The sequence below is a fragment of the Helicoverpa zea genome, chromosome 25 (genome assembly GCF_022581195.2).
Source record: "Helicoverpa zea isolate HzStark_Cry1AcR chromosome 25, ilHelZeax1.1, whole genome shotgun sequence".
NCBI lineage: Eukaryota > Metazoa > Arthropoda > Insecta > Lepidoptera > Noctuidae > Helicoverpa > Helicoverpa zea.
This window is the reverse complement of record NC_061476.1, coordinates 1438597-1450921: the sequence shown is the minus strand read 5'-3', so window position 1 is coordinate 1450921 and position 12325 is coordinate 1438597. Positions and strand designations below refer to the sequence as shown.

Sequence of the window (12325 nt, the reverse complement as noted above, 5' to 3'; positions counted from 1 at the left end):
TAGTTTCAAGATTTATTTAAAGAAATATTTTTATGATTGTTAGTCATACTTCAAGTTAGGTTAATGCTAAAATAACTAGGTATCAGCTATGTTGTTATCCAATGTACTAATAATTTGTTTTATGTGCTTCGCTTTATTTATTGAAATTTTAGTAAACGAGGTCAGGTGATTCTGTTAGTATGTAAAAATATCCCCAAAATAATGTCTTTGTCATTTCTTTTCCATTTTTAAACATTGGAGTCGGGCTCTCGGACTATAAGTATCGAATGATGTAGTCCAAGAGTCGGTGAACAGAATTTTTTTATATGAACATTTGTGGTGTAATATTATAATGATTTCAGGGTAAATTCTATAGATGTACAGATATCACCAAAGTTACGGAAGAGGAATGCGCGTGAGTATTTTTTTTTATTGAGTACAAAGATCAAAAGTTTGTTTTTTTGTAATATGAGTAAGAAATAAAAATGATTATTTGAAGAATTTCTGAAATAATTATTGTGGTAAGATTTTATGGCCTACGGTAGCCAAGCAGACAGGCATATATTGCAGGTATTGATAGGCAATAGAATGGACTTCTTCTAAGTAGATTAGAAGATTGTATTTTGTGCATGGTAACCGTTACATTTTCATTTCATTTTCATCAGTTTGCGCATTGACTTTAAATATACAAAAAATAAAAATAGAAAATATGTAGATAGGTGATTTGCAGAGACAAACAGGCATATTTTTTATCAATTTGTTTATTACGCGTACCCGTACCACCTATATACTTGGCAATATAATTATGTACATGAATGTTTTTTTATGTATATATTTCAGGGGCACATACCTAATTTACAAGAATGGCAAGCTTGTGATAGAGGAACGGTTTTGGATTCGAAACAAGTTCAATTTCGATGATGTACTCAATGGAATGCTGACTCTCTTCACCGTGTCCACCTTTGAGGGGTGGCCTGGGTAAGATTTTTTAACCTCCAACGAAAAAAGTGGGTGTTAGGCTTGTCTGCTATAAAAACGGCGTAACGATATGTACCATAAGTAGTACAGTCAACTTCAGGTCAGTGGTAACAGATTCATAGGAAAATCGTACTTATCACTATTGAGTTAAGGTACATGACAGTTACCACTGATGTGCAGTCTACCGTACCTATGTAGTTTTATACAGATGAAATTTGGTAGTAGAAATCTATCCATTGCAAGTCTACCGACTAAGCCCGTGGTCTTTGTGCATAGCGGTATGAGTAGCAAACAATCTTCAACCGAATCAATAGTTTTTTTTAAGTGACAAGGTTCTGACGAGACGTACTCGCAACACCAATTACATGTCCAAATATTATATCGGAACTAGAGAATATTTTTTTTTTATACCCTATTTAAAACTTGCTCCAGCAGACGTCATCGCGTCAGCTTCGGCGCTCGCTGAAAATCAGCGCTCAGGCTTTTGTCCCGTATAGGGTCTCAGCATTATGCTGAGCGAGGGCCGTTTCACGCGGGTGTGACACATATTTCCCGTTATGTACCTTCATCTCGTGTCGTCTCTTTGTAATGCGTATTTTTATTTTTTTATGACATTTTTTTTTTCTTTTGCTTTTGTTCTTGTGTCACTCGATTGAATAAAATGTTTTTCTTTCTTTCTTTCTTTCTTCTTTCCATTAAAAGCCAAAGTAGGTAAACTTGCTTCGTTAGTTTCTTCAGTACAGAGGTAAAAGTATTTTCTCTGCATATTTCCAGATTACTGTCAACATCGATGGATTCTAACGAGGAGCGTCACGGACCCATAGAGAACTCCAGACCTCTAGTCGCCTTCTTCTACATCAGCTACATTATTGTTATAGCGTTCTTCATGGTAAGATTCAAGTGATTATAATGCATATAGCTGATTATGAAAAATTACCAAAAGCTTATGTAATTTATCTAATTTCCAAACTGCCATGTTTCTGCATTTACGGCTTTTCCCAATATTATACCTGTTGATTAGCTTAGTAGAGATGAATTAATGAAATTAGCCCCATACAAGTAATGACAAATTCCGATCTCTAGTAGGTGCAAAAACATAGAGGTATGCATAGATATTATATCGAGAACAACCACAAATGATCTTCTGGAGTATTCAAGGTGCAATCAAATTTTGAACTGAACACCCTTACTTTCTTCTTTTATCTTAAGAGCTAATATTTGAAGAAAGTGATAAAATTGTGACAGTAAAAAGCCATGCCACAGCCTATTCAACTTCTTAGTTGACCCTCAATTATTTTTGCAAATTACTTCTATGACAAAGCTTAAGCAGTTCTTAAAATAATGCTTCGACATATAATAATCATATATTCCATCTTCTAGGTGAACATCTTCGTAGGTTTCGTCATAGTAACATTCCAGAAAGAAGGAGAGCAGGAGTTCAAGGACTGCGAGCTGGACAAGAATCAGAGGAATTGCATAGAATTCGCGTTGAAGGCTAAACCTGTTAGACGGTAAGTCTGGATACCTGGTTGGTTTCCTAATTATAGACAAAAAACAGGTTATAAAAATAACTCAAGCGCATAGTGTAGGTATCAATAGAAACTGAAGAGTTTGTTTGATTAGAAGAAGTTAGACTACTCGTTAACTGGGTGCGCGAAGTAGCTTCTTCGGGACGCGAGTAAAACCATTGGTGAAATAGTCAATGGTAGGTAGATAGTGGGATATTTATAGTATTTATGTTGTTTATGTCTAGTGTTTTGAATGTTGAAATGAATCTTTATAAAGTTTATTGCCAGTTCTTCTTCATACGACCCACTTTCGGAACCTAGAAGTTTCAAAATGTCTCATACGCCTATTTTTGAAAAAAAAAATGGGTTTGATGTCTGAAAGAAATTAAATATACCAACGTATTTCATTTTTTCCTATCTTCCAGATATATCCCAAAGCACAGGATCCAATACAAGACCTGGTGGTTTGTGACGTCACAGCGGTTTGAATACTGTATCTTCTTCTTCATCGTGCTGAACACGGTGGCGCTCATGATGAAGTTCCATGGAGCATCGCAGGATTATAAGAAGGTGGGTCTCTATAGTTGTTGTTACTGTTTCTGTGTAACAGAAAGCCTTTTTATCGCCCCACTGCTGGGGTGCGGCCTCCTCTCACAAGAAGAAGGATTGAGCATTAATCACCACGCTTGCTCAATGCGGGTTGGTGAAATCATCATCAGTCTGAAATCAGACTATATAGTCCAGGTTTCCTCAAGATGTTTTCCTTCACCCTTTTTATCAGCCATCGGTGTCTCAGATTACTTAGAAAGTACATACACACTTAGAAAAGTTAGAGGTTGGTTCTTTGCCCACTTTAGGCCACCACGACTTCGATCTGAAAATCCACTGCTGTAAAATCTTTCGCTTTGCGTACATCCTGTATCTTTATTGTTTTGTTTTTCAGGGTCTGGATTTCGTAAACATGGTGCTGACAACAGTTTTCATGCTTGAATTTGTGTTCAAGTTAGCTGCATTTAGATTTAAGGTAAGTTTTTGTCTTCCTTATTTGTATCCCGAATATCTTTATTCTCATAGCCATATATTAAGTATAAGATATCTACAGAAACTGGCATAACACCATGTCAAATATTACTATTTTGTAAATTGTCGGGATTGTTTTATATAATTTTTCTTTCAGAATTATTTCGGAGACGCGTGGAATACGACAGATTTCATATTAGTAGTTGGTAGTATTATAGACATTGTGGTCACTCAAGTTAATGAAAACAAGAAACCAGTTGTGGTAAGTAATTTTATTGAAATACCTACTACAGATAATGATGTGGTAGCAGAAATATTAACTGTTGTGTCTTTTTTACAGTTTGGGCACGTCACCAAAGCTAATAAAGATGTAAGATATTTTTTTTAATGATATAGCGTATGGATGTGGATGGATGCAAAGAATAGGAGCGACAAAAGAAAGAATTAATGAATTGAGTTTCATTCCCAGATTCTATATACATATAGCTAGAATAATGTGTCTAGAAAAAATATGGATGGCTATAAATTAAATGACATACTTACAAAATGATCTCAAAACTTGCTGCCCCCACCAGATAAAATTGTAATAAAGGCAGGTGGACAGTGATGATCGCCATCATTGTCCACCTGCCCTTATTAAAACTTCATTTGAAAAAAAAATCAGATCAAAACAGATTCATTCGTTCGCTCATTTGAACCCACGATTAACTTAGATACTATTAGATCTTAATGAAATATAAAAAACCTTTCTTTTATACAAGACTCTAATCATTCTAATATCATTATCATTTTAATATCATTCTCACCTTCCAGGGTTCAAACCTACTCAAATACATAACATTCTTCCGTCTCTTCCGAGCCATGCGTCTGATCAAGCTGCTGTCCCGAGGAGAGCGCATCAGGACTCTTCTATGGACCTTCATCAAGTCGTTCCAAGCGCTGCCTTATGTAGCCTTGTTGATTGTTCTACTGTTCTTTATTTATGCTGTCGTTGGGATGCAGGTAAGAGTTGCATTTTTTTCGTAGTCTTACGAACACTACGTCCACATCCTTACTTAATGTATTATAAATGCGAGAGTAATCCTCTGTCGCGCTATCAAGCAACTCTTTTTTGTCTGAGTACTAAAAGAAGTTTCCTCGAGATGCGGGTGGAACCTCGGGGAACTGCTAGTGTAGTTACTCTTGGTAAAATCTAGTCACTTATTTAAGTAAACTTGAAACTACTTAGTACTACTACTAGGTACAAATACCTGATTAATTAATAATTTACTTTGATTTGCTTTGCAGCTTTTCGGTAAAGTGTTTCCAGACGACGATGTAATCAGCAGCAACAATAACTTCAAGACATTTGGAGGAGCTCTCATGGTGCTATTCAGATCTGCTACAGGTTAGTTCTGCCTTCACATTATGAGGCTATTATCATTTCAGATGAGCCTAGCTGCTTCCCAACTAGAATATCGTGTCTGCTCCCAGTCTAACCGGATTCAGTTGAATACCGATGTTTTACATAGAGCGACCGCTTGTGTGACCTTCTCAACCTCTAGACAACCCAATACCTCTTGGTGAGACTGGTTGACAGACTTTCAGACTAAATTCGCCTAACGACTGTCAAAGATATTCAAACGACAGACAGGACACCAATTACACATGCTTTCCGGAACACTCAAGACCCATTAACCCTTATGACAACATCTGCGACTCCTTTTGAGTTTCGCCAAGTTACCATTTTGTTCAAAACTCACTTTTGACTCAACGTTACAAAAATGAAAATTTCAGGAGAAGCATGGCAAGACATAATGATGGCGTTATCCCCGAACATAGACGAGCGTCCAGGGGCACCCTTGCACTGCATGAAGCCGGACCGCTATGACAAGGATGCCCAGCCCGATCTGAATACCGACTGCGGAAATTGGATGGCCTTCCCTTACTTTATCTCGTTCTCGCTACTTTGTACTTTTTTGGTGAGTTGGTTTTTATATTGCTGCGTGTGGTAAATATTTCGTAAGCTGTAACTACCTATATCGAGGATTTGATAACTTCATTTCATGAGATGGTCGCATTTCATGAAGTTTTAAAATATGACAACAACACATATATAGTTGTTTTTCTATGTAACTGTAACTGTGGAACACAAATTATGTACATGAAAACTGCCAAGTTTTAAAATATGACAACAACACATATATAGTTGTTTTTCTATGTAACTGTAACTGTGGAACACAAATTATGTACATGAAAACTGCCAAAGAGGGTAAATGCAATCGAATTGAGAGGTAGAATAATACTTTGTGCCTGGCTTCGAGAGAAGGTCTCGGTCAGTATGGAGAATAATTTGCTGCACAAAATGTGGCAGATTGAATTAAATAATTTTGAATTCCTATTTACAGATCATCAACCTGTTCGTGGCCGTCATCATGGATAACTTCGACTACTTGACCAGAGATTGGTCCATTTTGGGACCTCATCATCTTGATGAATTCGTTAGGTAAGGTATCATGTTTTAACTTTTTGGCAATTTCTACTGCTTTCTGTAGGAACTCCTTAAAGGTACACTTAGCACCCTAATAAAAGTACAGTATAGCCTTCGCTATCTAACACTGAAATTATGAATTTCAGATTATGGAGTGAATATGACCCTGACGCGAAGGGAAGAATCAAGCACTTGGACGTTGTAACATTGTTAAGGAAAATTAGTCCACCTTTAGGTAAGTCTACTGTTCTAAATTTATCATCATCTTCATTTGTACTTAAAATCTAACTGGATGTAGCTAAGTAGCAATGTGTTACTTGAAGCGGCTGCCTGTACGTTTAACCCAGTTACCTGGGAACCCTGATAAATCAAAATCAAAAAATCAAAATCAAAAATCATTTATTCAAACTTGGCTGCAAGACAGCACTTTTTGAACGTCAGGAATTTACAATAGACAGCCTCCAAAACGCCCACCCTTCACCACTTCCTATGTGTTTTTGCTGGGAAGAAGAAGTGGCGCAACAAACTCCCCAGCAACACATGTCTGTGTGTAGGTTAGAAGAACCTTAAACAATGTTTAATATGTACATTTGCATACAATGTAATTTGTATTCCACAATAGAGGACAATATGCAATATTGACACAAAATTTCAGTAAAAATTATTTATACACCACATGCTAGCTAGCACTCACCCTACATACCTTAACTAACTCAAGCATTTAATATGTTTGATGAAAATAAAATTATAGCCTCCAATTATTTACACTTAATAGGATATAAGGGAGTGCCCACCTACATGTGCTATTCTTTTATAAACTAGTAAATTAGTAAATTAGACCGCTCAGCCAGAACATAAGTAAAATAAAAAGAGTTTACAAAATTAAAAAAAAAACTAATATATAGTCAGTAAGACGACTTGGCACCACAAGCAGCACCCGTTCACGAGCATAACGCGAGGATCAGCCATCGCCCCCCTCGCACATTTTTGAGGGAGGGAGGCAACCCGACCGCCGACGCTACCGCAAGCAGTGCCGTCTAAGGGAGCATGACGTACTCACTGCTACACAACTCAATATCAAGATCAAATTATCAGTTCTCGCGAAGTAGTGGTCCTTATTTACTAAAATCCAAAACAAAGAATTAATACAAAGAATGTATCTTGTCCATTATGTAAAAACATTAAAAAAATAATAATAAATAAAAACAAAATAAGTGTCATCGAGTCAAAGAGATTGAATGGGAGAAATTAAAATTATCCAAATAATATAGCTGTCTTGCGTTCATCATGGCGACCAACTATTTTTTATTTGATATTCTTTAGTAAGACTGGTTGTCAGACATTTTGGCTTGTAAAAGATGAACTATTACTACTACTGTTTTCAGGTTTCGGCAAGCTCTGTCCTCACCGGACAGCATGCAAACGTCTAGTGTCTATGAACATGCCGTTGAACTCTGACGGCACTGTCAACTTCAACGCTACGCTCTTTGCCGTAGTTAGAACACAGCTGCAGATTAAGACTACAGGTTTGTGAAACTATAAAATAGTTAGGCTAGACATGTTATATATAAGTATTTACATCATCGAAGACGTGTAGTGTTTGCTTGTGTAGTGCCTTTAATTACGTTAGTAATATTTTAGGATCGCAATTTAGAACGACTTATGTTTTACTCGCTAAGGTCTTCCCTCGTCTCACTAAAAATAAAAGACTTAAAATTAGCAATAGAGTACCCAGTAAGATTGTTGAAACTGATGATCATTTTAAGACTTACGTAATATTCTTACAATTAATTAAACACTGAGCCATTTAATCTTCCAATGCTGCTTACACAAAACAACATTTTCTCCATAACAGGTGTTATCGACGAATGCAACACCGAACTCCGAGCAATCATCAAAAAGGTTTGGAAACGAACGTCGCCGAAGCTTCTAGATCAAGTGGTACCTCCCCCAGGGGATCCTAATGAGATCACCGTTGGAAAGTTCTACGCTACATTCCTTATTCAGGACTATTTCAGAAGGTTAGTTAGTACAATATTTGACTAAAATAATAATCTTTTATGTGTAGGTAGTATGATGTCGTCTAGGTAAATTAACTTGTTATTCACTCATTCACTCAAAATTTCGAGTTTATTGTATAGTTTTTTAGGGTTATATATTATTTATTTTATATATCCACCTAAAATAATCAGCGAAATATTTTTTTTGTCTAAATAAGGGGGATGTAGAATAGATATAAAATTTTCTGTAATGTAAACCAACTTGGTGAAATCCTATTCGAAGGTCTTAGTAAGTTCCTTGAAATTCTTTAGTGATAAGCGAATACTATATTTTTTCCCTCGTGTGTTCAAAATCATTCACTTTAACAGAGGTCACTCCATCACTCATATTGTATTCATTTACTTTATTTTCTTTGTGAGCACAATCATTAACATCTACATTTCTATTTTTATAGGAACCATGCGTAAGTCAGTCACGAGTATTAAGCAACATTCGAAGATTTTTATTTACAAATGCTGTATTTACGCTTGCTTTCTTGGCAAATTTACTAGTTTTTACGCCAAGGGAGCCGCTTGAGAGATTTTGTTCTGAATTTTGGTTATGATGTTCCGTTTTATATATTTGAGATTTTAGATTCATACGATCATCTGTATATAAAGCTTTATTTAGTAAGATCAAAGTAGAAGTAATTACATAGCCATTTTAAGTCGTATGTTCAAGAATATCAGTCGGTGATTGTATGATTCTTGATACATTTTTATTGATTTCAGCTTCCATGCCTTTCATAAGGTGTTCTTTTTCTCCGAGTTCAATGCATTTTCCAAATATATTGTTGACAGCATGACAATTTTCGATACGTTTTTTTTCGATTTATCCAAAGCATGTTACCTCCGTGTAATAACTTGTGTATTTACAATCACTTGCTTAAAACGCACAGTCTTCATTTATTTTATCTTTTTTCTGATCTTTTTTGAGTGGATTTGGTTTAATTTTGTGTTTTGTCAGATGTTTTGCATGAAAAAGGTGAGGGCTAGTTAAATCGGCTTTTTAACATAAAGTTAAACAATTTAGGCAAATGGTTGTAATTCTGTGACACAGAGTATACATGTTTGGAACTTTAACAGTTAGTCACCATTTTTGTGTTTGATATCACACTTACAAATTAAAGTTAACGTAGTTAACTTATCCATTGAATAGACAATAAAAATGGATAATGAAAATAATTTAGCTGTAAATAATCTTATTAGAGATGCTGTGATATATATTTATAGACTTGTAGACAACAATACAGACACAATAAAGTCACAGTCTAATCACAAACAGCACAAAAACACAATCCAACCAACATTAGCCAAAGATTTCATCATTTCCACGTAAATGAAAACAGATTCAGAAAGCGCAAGGAGCAGGCTGCTGCAGCATCCCTGCAGAACAATCAGATGACATTACAAGCTGGATTGAGGACCTTACATGAAGCTGGACCGGAGTTGAAGAGAGCTATATCTGGGAACTTGGATGAATGCGTCGGAGAAGTCGTTGAGCCTATGCATAGGGTAAGTCATTTTTCATAAAAACTGTTTGACATGTCGGTGGGTACGCCCTAAACTCTGTCTATCTTCACTGAATGGAGGCGTCATAATTTGTTTTTTTTCACTGTTTTTGTAACTGCGTGGGTAAGGTGTGTACTAGCCAACATGATTAGCTATTTAATTGATTTTTATATACGAATTTATGTATACAATGTTGTATAATGATATTTTTAATATTTTATATATGGTTCTTTAAACCATACAGACGGAATTGTGTTGCTGGGGAGTTTGTTCCTCCACTTCTTCTTCCCAGCAAAAACACGTAGGAAGTGGTGAAGGGCGGGCGTTCGGGGCTGTCTTTTGTAAAGGCGAATGGCAGACTTGTATGGGTCTTTCGTACCGCTAAAAAAATTTCGTGTTATGGGCTATTTTTTTTAATTGGTGGGTAATATGAAAAACAAGCCCTTTGTAAATTCTTAGATTTTTAGAACTTGGGAAGTAAAAGTTATAACCAGTTTTGTTTTTTAAGGTTATGTACTACAGTGCACTCATGTAGGTTGTTTTAGCTAGGCCATAACAATGTTTATGTAACATTGTTATGGTAATAAAATAAATGTTTACCCAGCTCGTCTCTTAATCAACATCAAAGAACTGAACAGAGACTCTATAATATTTTCGTTACCTGTCAATAAAATAATTGCCAATACAAAAAAAACATTGATGGTGAAAATAATTTTATATTTTTAAATTGTTAATTATATTTACTGTTATTTCTATTTTTAAATAATTATTTATCATTTCGAGCCTCATGATTTTACAAATGGCAACTTCTAAAAACAGAACTACGTTTAGTTTAAGATTATATTACGTTTAACTACTTGAATCTTGTAATTGGTATAATTAATTAATCCGGAGTTCTAAAAATACAACACTAACATGAAAATAAATGGCTTAGTTGCCTTAATAATTGGTACAAATTCTATAACTGAACAACAACAAAAATATGCGGTACGAAATCTGCCGTTCGTCTTTGACCTTCAAAAAGTGCTGATTTTCAGCCTATTTTGAATAAATGACTTTTGATTTTGATTTTTGAGTGGAATAGAATAATATGTGTTTTATTTCATAAAGGTGACCTTTGCTTGTGTGTGTAAGCATACAGATTGTCTATGTATGCGTAAGCTCGGGTGCGCTCGCTAATGATCGAGTGGCTGACTCACACAAGGACAATGAGCATAAGTACTACAGTTACATACATACACATGTATGGGCTCAATCAAGATCATATAACATTTGCACCTATGTAAAAACCGAGAAATCCAATGGATAGATCTATCAAAGTATAGCTAAGTTAAACAACCGATTCCTATGTTTAAGAAGAAGGATAGATTAAAAAAAAAAATCCCGATGACGTAGATAAAGTATTTGTTTATATTTCAGCGCAACCACACACTGTTTGGCGCAGTATGGACGAGTATCAAGAAGCATGGCCGCGAGAGTTTCTACGGGAGGGACAGACGCACTGCCATGCAAAATATGTCACCCAATCAAAATGGTGGTAAGAAAATCAATTAAGCTGGCCCTTAGTGTTCCTTGGGAGAGTGTAAACAATTTATAGCCCCTAACCTCTTGTATGTCGCTAGTTAGATAACATAACATAGAAAATCAATCATAAGAAAATAAATCAAGAATAAGAAAAATGTTTCTTATTCAATGGTGTTTCGCGTATACAACGGGATGATAGTGCTTAAGGCGCTCCCGCTCTAGACGATAAATTATATTGCGCAAAATTTACTGTGTAGTAAAGTTGATATTGAAAATTGTGCAATGAGTTTTAGCGACAAAAAAAATATTTTTCAAAATTTATATTGTTAAGGGTCTCGGGGCCGCTTAAAAAAGGATAATATGCTTATTTTTATAAACAATTTCAGTAACATTTTTTTTTCTGCAGAAGTCGGCATTCGATTTGGTTTTATTAAAATAACTAATGTTATTTCATTACAGTTGACAAAGATGGCCAATCGCTTAGCACCATGATGAGGAGAGAGCTGGGCATGGATGGCCAGATACCTGAAGAGGAAATGTGAGTGTAACAATTAATAATTTAAATCTAAAATACTGGTTTGTGATTCAGTCTTCAAAGTCTTTTCCCAAATGACGTACCAATTGTCAGAGATGCTCAAATTACATTCAGGCCCACGGGTTCGGCCATTGTAATTTAACTTGGCTTCCAACTTCAACTTAACACGGACGAAATCGTTTTAACAATAATGGCTACCCATCCACGGAACCGCCGCGCCAAGCGTTGCTAAAGGACCATGAGTCAAATTGGGCTCATTGTCCAACAGAGTTATAGCATATGCCGTTGTGTAGGTTTTTGTTTGTACTAAAATTGTTACATGGGCACTACCTTCAATTCCATGGCAAAAAAAAGATATGCACCTAAATAGGTTTACATATTACGTAGGTATACATTCTGGTTAACAGAAACGAAATGGGTCGAGATGCCATCGCTCAGTATTACTTACGTTCGGCCGTTCAGAGAATGCGTTCCTGACACCTATCAGTTAGTCAGGACTAGTGATGGGCACAACATAACACTGAGTTCGTTACCGTTCCCCCAAAATAAACCGCCGCATTATTTTAAGATTATTTTCGTTTTAAATTGGCGGAATCATTTAAAATTTATATTTTAGTTATTTAAGTGGAAACCAAAAAAAGGTAATATTCATATAATAAAATCGTTTTATTTATTCTTTGTTACAAAGTTACAATCTGTATTTCTATGCAATAAAGTAAGTACATTGAATTGAATGTGCGTACAGAATATTAATCAGACT

The 12325-nt window shown here is 35.6% G+C and overlaps 1 protein-coding gene across 4 annotated transcripts in view; it reads left to right on the top strand.

The window, feature by feature from the left end:
• The window catches only part of LOC124642743 (muscle calcium channel subunit alpha-1-like), a 79075-nt gene that overhangs the window by 58408 nt on the left and 8342 nt on the right, over window positions 1-12325 (top strand). For 3 of the 4 annotated variants that reach the window (XR_006985810.1, XM_047181360.1, XM_047181363.1), the window contains exons 24-42: window positions 342-394; window positions 820-957; window positions 1732-1846; window positions 2338-2468; window positions 2891-3035; window positions 3409-3489; window positions 3643-3747; window positions 3826-3855; window positions 4299-4487; window positions 4773-4872; window positions 5262-5446; window positions 5873-5970; window positions 6102-6190; window positions 7341-7481; window positions 7811-7976; window positions 8411-8419; window positions 9344-9509; window positions 10926-11043; window positions 11490-11568. Coding sequence is in view for 3 of the 4 variants with exons in the window: in XM_047181360.1 (XP_047037316.1) it covers window positions 342-394; window positions 820-957; window positions 1732-1846; window positions 2338-2468; window positions 2891-3035; window positions 3409-3489; window positions 3643-3747; window positions 3826-3855; window positions 4299-4487; window positions 4773-4872; window positions 5262-5446; window positions 5873-5970; window positions 6102-6190; window positions 7341-7481; window positions 7811-7976; window positions 8411-8419; window positions 9344-9509; window positions 10926-11043; window positions 11490-11568 (2138 nt within the window). In the remaining variant the exon portion in view is untranslated. The remainder of the gene's footprint in view (window positions 1-341; window positions 395-819; window positions 958-1731; window positions 1847-2337; window positions 2469-2890; window positions 3036-3408; window positions 3490-3642; window positions 3748-3825; window positions 3856-4298; window positions 4488-4772; window positions 4873-5261; window positions 5447-5872; window positions 5971-6101; window positions 6191-7340; window positions 7482-7810; window positions 7977-8410; window positions 8420-9343; window positions 9510-10925; window positions 11044-11489; window positions 11569-12325) is intronic. The other variant, XM_047181361.1, reaches the window with a different exon arrangement.